The 16,605-nt window shown below is 55.9% G+C and overlaps 1 protein-coding gene across 3 annotated transcripts in view; it reads left to right on the forward strand.

The window, feature by feature from the left end:
• Positions 1-15,613, forward strand: part of SLC9A3 (solute carrier family 9 member A3) — a 50,650-nt gene extending 35,037 nt beyond the window's left edge. For 2 of the 3 annotated variants that reach the window (XM_066375174.1, XM_066375190.1), the window contains 15 exons: positions 627-787; positions 2,656-2,734; positions 3,431-3,608; positions 4,316-4,536; positions 5,618-5,820; positions 6,387-6,476; positions 6,601-6,671; positions 7,527-7,656; positions 9,799-9,914; positions 10,645-10,774; positions 11,087-11,263; positions 11,488-11,560; positions 11,724-11,837; positions 12,168-12,411; positions 13,758-15,613. In XM_066375174.1, the coding sequence (XP_066231271.1) occupies positions 627-787; positions 2,656-2,734; positions 3,431-3,608; positions 4,316-4,536; positions 5,618-5,820; positions 6,387-6,476; positions 6,601-6,671; positions 7,527-7,656; positions 9,799-9,914; positions 10,645-10,774; positions 11,087-11,263; positions 11,488-11,560; positions 11,724-11,837; positions 12,168-12,411; positions 13,758-13,761 (1,991 nt within the window). In that variant the 3' untranslated portion in view covers positions 13,762-15,613. Of the gene's footprint in view, positions 1-626; positions 788-2,655; positions 2,735-3,430; positions 3,609-4,315; positions 4,537-5,617; positions 5,821-6,386; positions 6,477-6,600; positions 6,672-7,526; positions 7,657-9,798; positions 9,915-10,644; positions 10,775-11,086; positions 11,264-11,487; positions 11,561-11,723; positions 11,838-12,167; positions 12,416-13,757 lie in introns of those variants that run through there. The other variant, XM_066375181.1, reaches the window with a different exon arrangement.
• The last annotated feature ends 992 nt before the right edge of the window (positions 15,614-16,605 follow it).

Consider the following 16,605-nt stretch of genomic DNA (forward strand, 5'->3'; position numbering starts at 1 on the left):
CATCACCTCCCCTTAAGCTGGTCCTAGTTGTTCCAATCATAGCTGAGACATCATTTCCAGGGGAGCCTTATTCCACCCTGCCAAGGCCCCCAGTGCCTTCCCAGCACCTATGACCCTGCATCTGTGCTCACGTGGACCCGAGCTGCAAACCCCCCAGGGCCGGGTCTGACTGCATGTCTCATGGCCAGGCATCACCGGAGCCCCTCATCTGCCTGCAGCGGGCTCCCCAGTAAGCCGGCCAGGAGCCTGTGCCTCATTTGGAATGGGGATCATAGGTCAGCCAGGCCCAGGGGGAGATGATAAGTAGAGAAGCAGGGGTGGTCAGTCTCCTGTGGATGGGCTGGAGCTCCCTGCCTTTGTTGAAGGACAGTGGGAGCCCCTAAAGGAGGCCAGTGGTCTGACTCAGATTCCCAACTAGCCAGCCTGAACCCTAAGAGTCAGAGTCCCCATCCCGGGGGGTTCCCAGCCCAGCAGCCCCAGGCAGCGTGGGAAGCCGAGGATGTGCTCCTGCCTCCACTCCCCTCGGCCCCTCTTCTCTCCCAGGTCCTGGTGGCCCTGGGATGCTACAGGGACCCTCAGCTGCCCAGCCCTCTAAGGCTCTCCCTGATGCCCCGCTTGTCTCCCAGGAGACCTGAACGCTGGGCTGTTGGATTTCCTCCTGTTTGGCAGCCTAATCGCTGCCGTGGACCCAGTGGCTGTCCTGGCGGTATTTGAGGAGGTTCACGTCAACGAGGTCCTGTTCATCATTGTCTTTGGGGAGTCGCTGCTGAATGACGCTGTCACTGTGGTGAGAGGATGTGGGAGGGTCCTGGACTTGCCATAGAGCATCTCAGAGCTTTTGGTGGGAGGAACCATGTCTATTTAGTGCTGGAAAATGCAGAACCCCCACTCCCGGGGCATTGCCAGTGCCCCTCTTCAGTGAGCACAGGAAGAGCTTTGCTGAGGTTGCCCACAGAGCTGAAGTCTGCTCGTTGGCCCCAACATCCTAAAGACTTCGTGGTTAAACAACAGACCCCGGGTCAGCTCCTTTCATGGGGTGGGGGGTGGGGGTGGGGAGGCCTTTTCCTCCGCTTCCTGCTAACTTGGAATGACTGGTTGTTTTAATCAGATTGCTCCATTTGTGCTTTTACAGTTCTTACCCTCCCCCCAAACACACACACACACACACACACACACACACACTTCTTCACCATGATGATTTCACCGTTAAAATCCCATGGTCTCTGTTCCCAGAGCAGAGGGTCTTTAACTCTGGGTCCATAGTTGGTGTCCTTCTTCCTGATTTTCCCAAGGGAATAAATAAGTAAACAGACAAAATCTCACCAGAATGAGGGAGCACTGACACTGTGCCCAGGACAGTGGTTTTCCCTCTGGAGGCAGTGGCGCCAGGGAGCTTGTCAGGGCCTGTGGGTGGGCAGGGCCAAGAGGCCAAGTTAAAACTATGGGAAGTAAATAGAAGGTTCATGAACTGTCAGCCATCTTTGTGGCCATCTTTAAGTTTTTGAAACTCATCCCCAAATTGGGACCCAACCTTCCTGGAAGTGACAGTGTCTCTGAGCCAGATCTAGGCCAGGCTGCAGGCCCCACCGTCTACAACATCGACCCACAGACTGCAGACACTGTGGGATCTGGAGTTCCCTGTTTGCTCTAAATTTGCCTTTGGCTTCTCTTAGGAAATTCTTGTCCCTGCCATTCCTTCAGGGTTCAGGAAATTGAAGAGCTTAAGGGCAGATTGCACCAGATTCCTTTTGTGGCAGAGGAGATAATCACCAGGGAATTGAAAGTAATTTGAGACTTAATCGGAAACACAGTGCATGGCCCCTTTAAGGCTGGAGCTGCTCTGTCCTGAGGCTGTCGTGTCTCTGGAGAGGCGTCTCAGCTTATTTCTTACATGAGTCCCCATCTGAGTTTTTATAAAGAATCAGTGGTCTGGTTCCCAGTGTGTGCCACAACCCTGTGAGCAGGGATGTCTCCTTTTGTAAATATGCATTAAGCGCCCACTCCTTGGGGGTCCAGGAGAGCACAGATTTGGGAGCACAGAGATAGTTTCTTCCCAAAGGGCCCACAGCCCACCCAGGGCAACACCTTGGCCTCCCTGGGATAAAGCCTGGCGCCTCATTTAGGAGACCTTAGGCTCAGAAAACACAGCTGTCTCCACAATTGAGGCCTAGGATAAGGTTTCTGGGCGTTTTATCTCAACGTCTTGATGGGATGAAGTTTAAACATCAACATGCTAAGATACCAGGGGGTGTGACCCCACATCAGGGGGGCAACATAACAGCAAAGTCACCAAAGACAAAACTCGGGATTTGTCTTGGAAAATGAAATTGAGACTTGAACGCAGTAGGTTAGCTTTTGGCAGCCCATTTTGCCCAGCATAGGAAAGGGCCAGGTTTGCTCCTGAAGATTCTAGCTCCTTCCAGAATGTTCTGCCTCCCAGATCTGCCCCCCTCCCCGCTGGCTCGTCTTTGGCCTTCTTCCTATTGACCATTACTGCCCCGTGGTGATTTTCCTCCCAGCAGTTTTCAGGTTCCAGAATAGATGACTGCTACAAGCTCCTCTCTCCAGCCGCACGTTCCCCAAGGCCCAAGACAGGGAGGGGTCAGTGCTGTAGAAGGGCTGACCCCATGTCTGGTTTGCCTCTCTGTCCCCCAGGTCCTGTACAACGTGTTTGACTCTTTCGTGACGCTGGGTGGTGACAAGGTGACTGGCGTGGATTACGTGAAAGGCATAGGTGTGTGGTTGGCGGGTCTGTGTGCTGGGAATGCTGGGACCGCATCTCTCTCTTCAGAATGCGGCTACTGTTTGTCAGCGTCTCTACGGGCTGTGGAGCTGGGACAGGACAGGCTTTGGTACCAGCCTGCCCCTGCAGCCCACAGCCTGACAGTCCTTCCTGTCCCCAGCATGTTTCACAAACACGGTTTCACTGGGTTCCAGCCACCCTGGGAAGCCCGAGGGTCATTATTCCTTCAGACCCACAAGGAATTCAAGTTGGAGGATGTGGGTCCTGGTATCCTGGAGGGTCTAGGAGGGCCCTAGGTGTTTCTCTGAGCATGGATAATGGCAGTCTGGCTGTCCCTGTGGGTGCAGGGCTTGGTCCTTACTGCTGACCCACGCCCGAGGGCCAATTGTCACAGTGCTCTCTCTGTAATGAGAACAGGCAGCTGGACCTCTATGAGCCACAGGACTGTCCTCTCCCCAGTTTTCCATGTTGAGGCTGGAGGAGTCCAGGCCTCTCTTCCAGAGAATAGGCCTCTTGTTTACTGAGCTGTTGGCGCCTCTGTGGGGAGGGTTACCAGGCAACTGACATGAAGAATGGTCTGGAAGGAAGGCCAGCCTGACCAGCCTGGCCCACGCCACATGGGTCAGGCCACACTGAGGCCACAAAGGGCCATTCAGGCAGCCCAGCGTTGATCCTTGCCCCTTGCAGTGTCCTTCTTCGTGGTGAGCCTGGGGGGCACGCTGGTGGGGGTCGTGTTTGCCTTCCTGCTCTCACTGGTGACCCGCTTCACCAAGCACGTGCGCATCATTGAGCCCGGCTTCGTGTTCGTCATCTCCTACCTGTCCTACCTCACCTCCGAGATGCTGTCCCTGTCGGCCATCCTGGCGTAAGTTCTCCCTCACTCCCGCAGGCCCCAGAGCCCAGAGCACGCCCTGGTGGCCCTGCTGAGTGGGGTGCGCCCGCAGAGCCACTGAGAGCTAAGCGGGGAGCAGGGCCCGCCCCAATGGGCGGGGCAGGAGTGATGCCCTCGCTCCCCTAGCCCTCCGGAGGCACAGCCTCTCACAGCCCTTCTCCAGCCCTCTGTCTGCCTGGCCCACTTTCCAAGCCAGAAGGAAAGTCCCTGAGGGGGAAAAGAATTTGATCTATTTAGCTTTTTAAATATGGAGTTGGAGTTCTGATGCAATTGTCCCAGCTGCAAGCCAGCTCTGAGCCAAAGGGGAGGGGCTTTGTGTTCCGGGCCCACACCCTGCCCCTCCCTCCCGGGTCTGCCCTGCGCCACCCCTCAGAGCCAGCCCGCCTGGCTTGGCCAGAAACTGGCTGCCTGCTCTGCGGCTCAGGGTTCAGGCCCCAGAGGCTCACGCCATATGGCAGTGATATCAGCTGCCAAAGCCCGGCTCGGGCCCAGCGTAGGGTGTTGATTTTCATTTGGAGCCCAGAGTTCATGGACAGTAGGGCTGACCAATTAGGTGGACATTTGACCAAGACACAGAGACCCTGAGGTGCCACCAAAGAACAGCAGGCAAATGACCTGCACAGGGCCCACGGGGAGCAGGACGTGGCCCGTGGCCTCACAGCGGGCCGTTCTGTCCCCAGCATCACCTTCTGCGGCATCTGCTGTCAGAAGTACGTGAAGGCCAACATCTCAGAGCAGTCCGCCACCACAGTGCGCTACACCATGAAGATGCTGGCGAGCGGGGCCGAGACCATCATCTTCATGTTTCTGGGCATCTCGGCAGTGGTCCCCCAGATCTGGAGGTGGAACACAGCGTTTATGCTCCTGACGCTGGTCTTCATCTCTGTGTACCGAGCCATTGGTGAGGGCGTGGTGCGGGGGTGTAGTGGGGCGATGGTGGGGGACAGTGTGGGCATGGGGGGACCATAGATAATGAAAGGGGTTGGAGGACCATGAGGGACCATGGGAGATGGTGGGGGACAGTGGGGATGGGGCATGATGGGGGGTGATGGAGGGTGAAGAGATGGGGAATAGGAAACCATAGAAGACAACGGGGAGATGGCACAGTGGCGGGGTGACATCGGAACTGGCTGAGGGGAGCCTGTGGGAACCAGGGACTCGGTGTTTGCCCCAGTCCAGGGAAGGGTGGCTTAGGAGCCCCTGCAGAGCCTCAGACAGACCTTCAGTAGTCCTCAGAGAGGGTCCAAGCCATCTCCTGGCCTCACCACAGTGAGACGAAGGTAGGACAGCTGAGGAGCAGGATGGAAGGGTCAGGACGGAAGGTTCCAAAACCCAGGAACCCATTTGGTTTCCCACTGACTCACTCTGGATGTGGCAGAGTGACTCAGACACAGTGTAGTCCCTGAGGAAATGACCATGGCATGTGTGAGGCAGGAGCCCACGTGGCCGCACCCAGCACCTGTCACCATCCCTGCTGGGTGGTGCCTTGGGGGCCAGTAGGGGTGAGAGGTTCCCAGTGATCACACCTGCTCCTCCCTCAGTCTCTGGGGACTAAGGGCTCCAGAGAGCAGAGGCCATGACGGGATAGAGTCACTCTCTTCCTGCTGCCCTCAATGTGGCCTTTGGTCCTGGCACTGCCTGAGGTAGCAAGAGGTAAAGACAGCCTTGGTCCCACGGAGACCGGACAGTGTCAGAGCTGCCCAGCGGCCTGACACCACCCACTTGGAGTGTCAGAGTATCCAGAGAGAGACCTGCCTCCCAAGGGGAACAACGCACGTGGTGAGCAGGACTACAGCATGGCGTTTTCACCATCCCCTATGCTAGATGCTAGATGCCGCTGTCACCTGTCACCGCCTTCCAGTCCAGGAATTCCCAGGATGGAATTCCTAAATGTTACCTTTCCAGTGCAGCAGCTGCCAGGGAGGGCGATGGCGGGGCGCACGGTCCCCTGTGGGAGCTGAGTGCATGTCTGGTGCCTGCAGGTGTCGTCCTGCAGACCTGGATTCTGAACCGGTACCGCATGGTGCAGCTGGAGATCATAGACCAGGTGGTCATGTGCTATGGTGGCCTGCGTGGGGCTGTGGCTTTTGCCCTGGTAGTCCTTCTGGATGGGAACAAGGTCAAGGAAAAGGATCTCTTTGTCAGCACCACCATCATCGTCATCTACTTCACTGTCATCTTCCAGGTAGCTTCCTGCACGGCACCAGCCACACCTCGCTGTCCTCCTGACAGCCCTCCACGCCCCACCCCGCCAGCCGCAGGGGCGGCCCCACCATCGCCAGGCTCTCCAAAGAGCCTTAGCAAGCTCCAGGCCCTAATTAGATTTTATAATTTTAGTAAGTAGGAGCTGTTTTGTAGGTTTTCATGTGGCCCCACAGGGGACACAGCATGATTTGGCCTAAAAATGTCCTTCCTTAGCTGTCACTGGTTAACGGAGCCCTAGTTAATATTTTATCACCCCACCTGACCTTGCTTTAGGCTCATCTGAGGAGCTGATTTCAGGCACTCAAGAGGCATTAGTAGACCTCCAGGGGCTGTTGTGGGGGCTCCTCAGCAGGGAAGGCCACAGACCTGCTGGGTCCCTGGATAAGGTGGCCCACTTTACCGTGTGTGTGTGTGTGTGTGTGTGTGTGTGTGTGTGTGTGTGAGGGGGGAGGGCGTGGATTCACACTCTGGGGGCCCAGTGGACTGGAGCAGGGTACCCCTGGGGCCTGCCCAGGCTCTCAGGGTCAGTGTACCCCCATCTCCCAGGGCCTGACCATCAAGCCCCTGGTGCAGTGGCTGAAGGTGAAGAAAAGTGAGCACCGTGAGCCCAAACTCAACGAGAAGCTGCATGGCCGGGTAGGGGATGGAAGGAAGGGAGGAAGAGGTGGGAGAGAGGAAGAGGGTTGGCGGGAAGGGGCAAGCATGAGGAGCACAGGGAGAGCTGTCAAGTGACACCAACCCTCCTATCTGTTCTGGAAAGGCTTTTGACCACATCCTCTCGGCCATCGAGGACATATCAGGGCAAATCGGACACAATTATCTCAGAGACAAGTAAGTGGCTGGCATGGCCCCTGCCTGGGTGAAATGGGAACCTTGGAAGACACTTTTGTCTCAGCTGCTCCTTTCTCTCCCTCCTCCTCTACCCAGTGTATGACTCGAGACCCTCAGGGTACACAGTGCTGCCTTTCCCTTTAAATCTAACCCCACAAAACCCTAACTACAAAGAACACTGCACTCAAAGGAGCCAAAACGTCCAGGTCCCCTCCTCCTCCCGGGACCCCTTCCTCCCCCAGTGCACTGAGCCTTTTCTGGAGGTTCCTCTTCAAGTCTGGTCCAGCCCCCTCTTCTGACCCAAACGAATGGTCACTGTTCTGTGTTGAATTTAGAAACTTCTTCTGGGCAGCCTGGTTCTGTGAGAGCTGGGGAAGGGGGGTTCTCATCCCCTGGCCTGTGCCTCATGCAGGTACAATGTGCCCCGCCCCCATCACTAGCCTGAGCTCGAGGCCCCTCCCCTCCCCCAGCCCCACCCTGTCCTCAGCCTGCCTTTCTGAAGGGTTACCTAGTCACTTGGAAAACTCTCTGCAATATAGAATTAAATGAGAAAACAGACCCCACAATTCTATGTACATTCTAATGAAACTGTCATCAGGTAGGGACGTAGTAACAAAGTATAGAATTGTGAAATAGACACAGTTCCAGTTTATTGCTTTTATTTTAAAACTCACCTTTGTGGTTGTTATAAATACTATATAAAAGCCCGAGAGAAAGGGGTCTTTTGTGTCCACCCAGCTCTGGGAGACCGTGCTCAGTGAGTCTGGGTAGTGGATGGGGAATGCCCTGCCCCATCCTCCTGGGGCCTTGCCCACAGCTCACCGGGTGCTGACACTATCTGGTTCCATCCCTCAGGTGGTCGAATTTTGATAGAAAATTCCTCAGCAAAATTCTTATGAGAAGGTCAGCCCAAAAGTCACGAGATCGAATTCTTAATGTTTTCCACGAGCTCAACTTGAAGGATGCCATCAGCTACGTGGCCGAGGTACCAGGCAGTCTACGTGTCCTCTGTGTTGGAGGTGGGGGCTGAAGGATCCAGACATGGGATGTGGACAACCACTGGGGTCTTCCTGCACCCTAGGCCATGAGTGGGTGGGTGGCTGCTACAGGTGGCACCATACTGTTCTTGACGATCCACACATAAATCTGCATGAGGCTCAGGGGTCCTCCAACACCCTGGGAAAGTTATATGACAGCTCTCTCTCTCACACAGGCAGCTAAGGCATAGAACCCTCCCCCATTATTCTATAGGACACTCTACAGTGCTGACCTCTGAGGCCAGGTAGGGAGTTATGGGACCATGGCACCCAACATCTACGCACACACATGAATGTGCATACACATGTGTGAGCACACATGCACGCACAGAGAGAAACAGCAATGATGTCTTCTTGAGTCCCATGGGGGGAGCATGGAACACACCCGTGCACAGGCTGTGGTTCTGAGGTGGCCTCCGCATCACCTTGTCCCTCCAGGTGAGCAGGACTCTCCTGCATTCACAGAGCCCCCTGCCTTCTCCAGGTAAATGGGTCCAGCCCCAGTTCTCAGAGAAGGCTCTCCACCTCCATGCATCCAGGGTGTGGCGTCAATGAGCAGGGCTCAAGGATGCCACACCCTCATAAGGGATGAGCCTGTTCTGGAGGCTGCATGGTGACACCCAGAGCACCTTGCTGTTTCTCACACCACTTCCCTAGAAGCAGCCTCCAGCCACTCACAGTTAGGACTCAGGATTGTCAGATGGAACGTGAGTCATGGTGGGTCTCAGGTTCAACCCTGCCCCTCATGGGACATACAGCCTGGCTGGCTACTTCCCCAGTAGCCACACACCTCCTAACAGCACTTCCTAGCTTCTCAACACACGTGTCTACCACATGGCCATTACACTGATCACTAGGCTGCCTCTGCCACATGCATGACTCCATGCATGCCTCTTGGGCCTCAAGGTCACCTGATGCCCTGCACGAGCCTGGGTCTAGGCAGGTCCTGAGCTTGCTCCTCCCTGTCCCCAGTGTGTGATCTATAACAGTGACTTCCAGGCCATCCCACACAGCCCTGCTAGGCACTAGTGCCCACACTGGCACCTGGCATTCACAGCAGCAGGGTCACTTCAGAGCCCTGCCCAGGCCTCCTCTGAGGGGCTCAGACCAGGCCCTCCCTGCCTTCCCTTGCACTCTCAGTCTGCAGGTCTCATGTCCTCCCTATGTCCTCTCCCATGCCAGCTGAGGTCTCAGCAAACCCTGTGGCCTCAACACAGAGGTGCGGTTAGGAGACTGGAAGCGTCTTGTTTATTCAGAGGGAAAATGACTGCTGCCACTGCGGGGCTCCTCTGCCCCACATGCACCAGACACTGATGCCAGGTTACTCAGAGGGATCAGGTGCCCCTGGCATAGGAGCTGGGAGCCACTGGGAAATAAGGAGAGGGGCCCCATAACCATCCACTGAGCCAGCGCCGGCCCAACCCACATGCCCCAGACCTCCAGCCTCACCTATACCTGCTACTCCCCATATCCAACCCCTGACTGTACCCGTGGGCTCCTCCCCGGTCAGGCCTACTAAGTCAGCACCAGGAGGTGAACTTGCACCTTGCTGTCTGTCCTCAGTAGGTTGGCCCTACCTGGCCTCCCTTCCCAGCTCCAGCCCCATCATCCCCTAAGGGTTGACCCCAGCACATGGCCCAGCCCCCACCAATAGGAGTGCAGCTATGACCTTGTTCCTCTCGGGTGCTGCTCTGTGTGTTCTCAGTCTGAAGGTTCAACTCCGGAGGATTTCCATCTTGGAGAAATGAGGACAGCTGGTTTGGACTCCCAGGGGGGACAGGGCCACCTTCCTAATCCCATGGAGTTCTGTCACACTTTCCCCACATGCCCACGGTACCCACTGGGGTACTGTGTCCTTCACACACAGCTGTATGCTTGCTTTCCTCTTCAATGTAATGGCTAACTAACCGCTCAGCTGAGTCAAGCCTTGGCTGTGGCCTCTGAAATCTAGCTCTCCAGGCTGAGGTGTCCTGGATCCGGAAACAGGGTGACATGGCTCTGGTGCTACGGGTTTCCCTGAACTCTGTCGGAGTGCCTGGCCCGGCCTGGGGTGCTCGCTGTCCTCGCTTATGCAGGCTGTCTCCTCACAGGGAGAGCGCCGTGGGTCCTTGGCCTTCATTCGCTCCCCCAGCACCGACAACATGGTCAACGTTGACTTCAACACGCCACGCCCATCCACAGTGGAGGCCTCCGTCTCCTACCTGCTGTATGTGCCCAAGTTCACCCCGTCTCCCCCCCCCCCCATGACCCTGGAGGCTGCTGCAGGCAGGAGTAGGGGATGGGTATTCCCTGCCCAGCACCTCCCAGTTCCTCCTGACACAGTCACACCAGGGGCCCCTCTGAATAGACACCAGTCACTGGGCATGTTGGGGTCACTGAGAGGTGTAAACGGGGCAAGTGGAGACTCCCAGCTCGAACACCATGGGGGAGGCATGGAGTGTGAGGAGGAGTATGGAAAAAGGTGGGTACCAGGTGTTCCCCTGCACAGATAAGTTCACCGTTATGATCCCGTCAGTGTGTTAGTGTCGGCAGAGGGAGAGAGGGAGAGAAGAGGGAAGGGAAGCCAGGCAGCAGATCTGGGGCCAGGGCCTCCAGTCTTGGCTGAACCAGCAGCTTAGCGGGTGCTTGTAGGCAGTGGAGGGCTGTTCTTGGCCTTGTCAGCCAGTGCCCAGGTGCTGGGCAGAGGCAGTGAGTACATGGGCACACAGGTGAGCTCACAGCTGGGATCTTTAGAGGGGCTGTGGGAACTGCACACAGGTAAGGTCAACCTTAAATAGGAGGCCTCCTGAGGGTCAGTCTGACCAAAGCCCCAGGGCGAGGAGTCCCAGGACCAACCTTTGAGGCAGCAGCTAGTGCCCAGGCCAGGGGGCACAGGGGCAGGAGGGGTTGGCAGGAGAGCGATAGAGCTCCCAGACACTCCACATGGTCCCATGTAGGAGGGAAAACGTCAGTGCGGTGTGCCTGGACATGCAGTCCTTGGAGCAGAGAAGAAGGAGCATCCGCGACACTGAGGACATGGTCACTCACCACACACTGCAACAGTACCTGTACAAGCCCCGGCAGGAGGTGGGCTTGCCAGCGGGTTGGGGGCGCCTGCCCAGAGCCCCTCGGGATCCCGGCCAGGGAGAGACTCGGGTGGGGCACAGCTTCTCTTCTCCTCTCCCTGGAGCGAAGGGAGAGATCCTTATCTTTAGGGTAGACACCACTCAGGCTGCAAGGTCAGGGCTCAGCTACCAGACAGGTGGTCTCGGGGCTCTGTCTGGCCAGCATCTCAGGGAGCCTGCCCTGGGGTGACACTGGGTGGAAAGGTTGGGGTGCCCCCAGCTCTGCAGATCACCACCAGCTGTGACTGTCCCTCTCACCTCCCCCCTCCCCCAGTACAAACATCTCTATAGTCGACATGAGTTAACTCCAGAGGAGGACGAGAAGCAGGACAAGGAGATCTTCCACAGGACCATGAGGAAGCGCCTGGAGTCCTTCAAGTCGGCCAAGCTGGGCATCAACCAGAATAAGAAGGCAGCCAAGCTGTATAAGCGAGAGCGTGCCCAGAAGCGGGTGAGGGTGCTAAGCAAGTGACCACGGGACAAGGGAGACCATGAGTCTGGGGGTGGGTGGGGCGGGGTGTGCAGAGTGTGAGGGGAGGCATGTGCGGTTGAGGTTACCATGGGACCATGCTGGTCAGCGATGGAACCACCAAGGCAGCCCCGTTCAGGAAAGGTTGGGTGGGGAGGGGATCGGGCTGTACACTTATCTGTGAGGGGTTTCATTCCATGTTTCAGAGAAACAGCAGCATTCCCAATGGGAAACTGCCGATGGAGAGCCCCGTACACAATTTCACCATTAAGGAAAAAGGTACCTACTGGGGCCACGGGAAAACATGCTTGTCAGGAAGAACTCAGGAGACCCTCTTGTCAGAGTGGCAGCGATGACAACCCTCTGGGCGCGCTAGGAGCCCTGGAGCAGGCCTTCCCTGTCCCAGCGCATTTCCCTTGTGCTGCCCTTCCTTTGCCACCAGATTTGGAACTTTCAGACCCAGAGGAGACTCCCAACTACGACGATGAGGAGATGAGTGGTGGGATCGAATTCCTGGCGAATGTCACAAGGGATACAGCTACAGACTCCCCCTCAGGTGAGGGGATGAGGAATGGCCCTCTGCTGCCTCAGAAGTGAACACAGTGATTGGATAAGGACGGGACTGGGGAGGTCTGTGACTGTGCAACTGCACGTGGCATGCTAGTGCTTTCTGCTCTGAGAGAAGGGAGTTCTCACTTATACTGCCCATGCTGTGGAGAGGGAAAGCATGGGGTGGAGGGCCTGAAACCCCAAAGACCCTGAACTTCCAGGTAATCTCCAGGTGATGGCTGCAGGACACACCGATGTCTGACCCCTGGGCAGCACCCTCCCTCTTGCCATTCCAGGTGCAACTGGGAAGCTGATCAGACACTGCCCTTTCTCCTAGGAGTTGACAACCCTGTATTCTCTCCGGATGAGGATCCGAGCATCCTGTCCAGGGTGCCACCCTGGCTGTCTCCTGGGGAGACTGTGGTGCCCTCCCAGAGGGCTCGTGTGCAGATCCCCTACTCTCCTGACAACTTCCACCGCCTGGGTCCCTTCCGCCTCAGCAACAAGTCCATGGACTCCTTCCGGATGGCTGAGGGCTCCAAGGAGCAGCCCCACGCCCCTCTGCCTGAGTCCACGCACATGTAACTGGATCCTTGCCCTTCCCTAGCCCCTAATGCCTGCTCTCTCCTCAGCTCCTCTCCCCAGGCATCTGCCTCTCTCTTGGTCCTGGACCTGACCTCTGCAGACTTTCTTCAGCTGCTCTTCCTCTCGTTAAGCCTGTTCCCACCAGCCTGTTGTTCTGGCCAGACATTTCTTAGGAGACCATCTGAGTCTCTGCTACTCCAGCTGGGATGCTGGGATACAGAACTGGTTGAGGATTTGTCGTTTTAGCCTATTGGTTAGAATTTCCTCTTATTGGATTGTCAGTTTGAACACTAATTACTCTGAGATAAGTATTTAATCCATGCAGTCAGACCATGAATCTAAGTCACAAGCTCAGAGGAGACTGGCATGGTCTGGGGTGCTATGTGGATTGAGAACATCTATTTTTCTCCGAGGGCCCTGGGAAAACCCACATGACAGAAGTCCAGGAGAGACTGGTCCCCTTAACCCTCATACAGAGAGGAGTGCAGTCAGCGTGCCCACATCCTGTTGCTGGCCCAGTAGTGAGGGTGTCCTCCTGGATCAGGAGTGGGCGGGAAAAGGCAAGGAAAGGGCGGTAGGCGAGGGTGGTGGAAGAGAGGAGGCCCCCATTCAGTAAACGCTGCAGGGGGGCTATTTCTAGGTGCTAGAAGGGGCTGACCCCACGTTGTCTTCTGCACGGAGGAGGGCTCAGCCTCCCTTGAGCAAGGTTTTAGGCTTATTTCACACATACCTTGAGTGTTTGGAGGGAACATGGGAGGACAGAAAATAAGACTTACCCCAGGTGAGGCTGATTTGCTCATGGGGTTTCACTTTGTCTCAACTGAAGAAGTAACCTTTTTTGTTTGTTTGTTTCCTCCTGTGGGCATTTGAAGAGGGGTGATTGTCAGTCCAGCCGGGGGGACGCAATTGTGCTGGCCAGGCTGACGAAGTGGTTTCTTGATACACGGGCTGGTCTTTCTCCCCAGAGGTTGCTGGGACTAGAAGTGATGGAGCACAGAGACTAGACGAGTCTCGCACAGTCCCACTGCCGGTCCTGGCAGAGAGCTTGTGGGAAGGACCTGCTGTGCTTCTCTGTTCTTTCTGCCTCCTCCTGGTTTCCTCCCTCCTCGGGTCTTCTTGCACACTCTGGGTCTCCATGCTGGGTGCTGTACGGTGGCGGGCACAGGGGGTACCTTTGAAGGTCTGCTGACCCTATCACTGAGTATCCTGGTGGTCACACAGCCAGGATGTAGCCTGCACGTGTCCCAGAACATTGCAGGTGGTGGAGTGGGCCCCAAGCTGGGTCTGTGGGGGCTCTCCTGTGCCACCAGGTAACACGCACTCACGCTCGTTTCTCCCGCAGGTGACACAGGCTCTGACGCGCCACTGACGGGACACACGTCCCCGCGCGAGGTACCGCGGGCCACGGAGAAGCCCCGGCGCCAGTTCGTTCCGCCCCCGCCCACTGCGCCCCCGGCCCCGCCTACCTCCCAGAACACTGCGTCGGCCGCACCGCGCGACCTCGACCTGGGGGTGGGGCCCGTGTCGGAGGCGGAGACTGCGTCAGAGGCGGGGTTTGTGCTGGGGGCGGGGCTGGAGCGCCGCGGGTTGCCGGGCGCGCACGCGCGATCGGCGGCGGCGCGCCGCGTGCACAGCCGGCGTTCTTTCCAGCGGCCCCGCGCGCGCCGCCGACCCGCGCTGCTCAAGCTCGCGTCGCTCCCGCTGTCTTACCACATGCCGCCACACGCGCTGGAGCAAGAGGAGACGCCACTGTGACCGTTGCAACTGCCTGGGTATCCTCTCCATGGCCTTGACCCTGGGGATCTTCTCCTGGCCTCGTCCCCCTGGGGTCTTCCTTCAGTGGCCTGGACAGCCTTGGATATGCCCCAATCCAGAATCTCGGTGTGGTATAGGCAGCAGGGGAACCAAATGCCTGCAAAGCCCGAACCTCGAAATTCATTGGTGCCACCTACAGAGGAAGACCTGTAGGGCAGGAAGTGGACAGTGGCTAAGCCTGCAGCTTCTGGGAGGTCTGGGCAGGTGCCCTTGTAAGGAGACTGCACACCTTCTGTACACCTGTCCTGGTTTTGAACTGAGCCTGCACTTGTTTCTACCCTGTTGTCACCCCTCACTCAGGGACAGGAAGGGCCCTGGGACCCATAGAGGCCAGGCTCCATGTTTGAGCTCTTGCCACTTTGTGTCCATTCTCTCATCAGCTCTGCCAGGGAAACCGAGACCCAAGCAAAATGAGATTTGCCCTCCATAATATCAACCTGATTCCAGGCCCAGGCTGGCTTCTCTCAGGACCCCAGGAGGTCAGAAGCCATGACTCCAGGAGTTTACAGGCCAAGGGAGTGGGCCATGTCCTCCATTGCACTGTGTGATATGTCCAGTTATCAGTTCTGTGAGCTGCCTGTCATCTTATGAACTGGGACAATTGCAGAACATGTTTGTTCATCCTTTTGTGTTGAGATTCCTAGAGCCCAGCACTTGTTCTTCCTGGGTATTCAGCGCCTCTGGGTACCAGGTGCTGCCCCGTTGTCAAACACCTATTCTCTGGCCTAAGCTGCCCCCACCTGACACTAGCAGATGGCCCAGGCTGGGTTAGAGGTTGCTCTAGCTCCAGCTAAGGCGAGTAGGGCCTTCATTTAGCAACTCTTGTTCAGAATTACAGCCAGTCCTTAAGTGGACCTGGGCCAGGTGGTTGCTCTGGCCCCTCCTAACCACAGCAGGGAGACACTGGTGGAACCCCTGACCTTGGGAGCTGCTGTTTTGTGGAAAGCTAAAGGACTTGAAGGAGGGGTCAAACCCTTGGCCCCACGCTGAGGATGTTATAGCACAGACCTCCTGCCACCTCCTCCAGGGTTTCAGGGATGTGGCCTTAAAGCTGCCCCACCCTCATCCCCCTTGCCAGACCCACTGCCCACCTGTTCTGAGGGGAGCAGTGAGTCAGGAAATGGGCTACCAAGTTGGCCCTCATCTGCCCTCCTGTTCCTCAGATGTAAGGCTTTGTGTGAAGACAGGTAGTGAAGGATGAAAGGGGCAGTAGACTTCAGGACACTCCTAGAGGCTTTTCTGAAGAAACCAGACTCAGCTCTGCTCAGGAAAGGAGACTTTATGCTGTTTAAGGTCTCACAGCCATCACAGGTAAGGACTATTAACAGTCTGTAGTGTTTTCCTGGTGCACATTGAGTTCCTGATGGAAAAGTCTCTACAATTTGCTGTTGAGAAAAACAAGTGACAGCAAAAGGGACATTCAGTGTGGTGTTTGTTCACCAACACAGAAAAGGCTCTTTATCCCAAGGGGAGCAGAGCTGCTCATTATTTGACTCATTAGCTCAGCCATCACAGATAAAGGAGTGATGTGTGGTTTTCAGTAGTTGTTCCCCATACTCTACAGCTATTTTAATCAACACAAAACCCAGCCATCATCTGCACAACAAAACTGCCCGTTGAGTGATCCCAGGCCAGCTGGTGCTGAACCACAGCCACTAACAGCAACTTCAGGAAGTTTGTCTGCTCTCTGCAGGAGTGGTTTGTCCAGAGAAGGCTAGGTACAGGTACAGATGGTCATCCAGGGTCCACAGTCCAACATTTCCAGCTGCCTTAACAACTCCCCTGGGCCATTGGACCCAGATCCACTTTTCGGCTGCAGGGCCAGAGGCTGAGTAGGGTAAAACAGCGCAGGGGCAATTCCTGGATGTCCTACTCACCTCAGGTGGTAAATCTGTTTGACAACTATCTCCTGGACAAAACCTTCAGCCCTGTGTTTCTGTGCTGGGTGGGCAGATTTTGTTTGCTGAACTGCACAGACTAAGCACAGCCATAATGGAACATAAGTTCCAGACATGAAACCTCATTTTGCAGAACCCCAAACCCTACATTTCAATAATCGAAAGACAACTGTCTATTGACACAGTGTTATAAACCCTAGTACTGTGGATACATTTCATAAATGAGAATCCTAGCTGTTCTTGTCACTGTAAAACAGAATGCAAACAATGTCTTATGAATGTATTTCCTTAGGAAAACTGTTGTAAAATTTTTTATTAGGAAAGAATTCCTATTTATTTAATACTGAACTTTGGCCTACTTTGTGGTAGACTATAAAGTACACAAATTTAGGAGTTTCTATTTCTCACTTCTGTATCTTGAAAATAATTTTGTCATAGTGCTCACATACTGTGTACTGTTGATCTATTGTGAAAGGA

The sequence above is a fragment of the Saccopteryx leptura genome, chromosome 1 (assembly GCF_036850995.1).
Source record: "Saccopteryx leptura isolate mSacLep1 chromosome 1, mSacLep1_pri_phased_curated, whole genome shotgun sequence".
Classification (NCBI taxonomy): domain Eukaryota; kingdom Metazoa; phylum Chordata; class Mammalia; order Chiroptera; family Emballonuridae; genus Saccopteryx; species Saccopteryx leptura.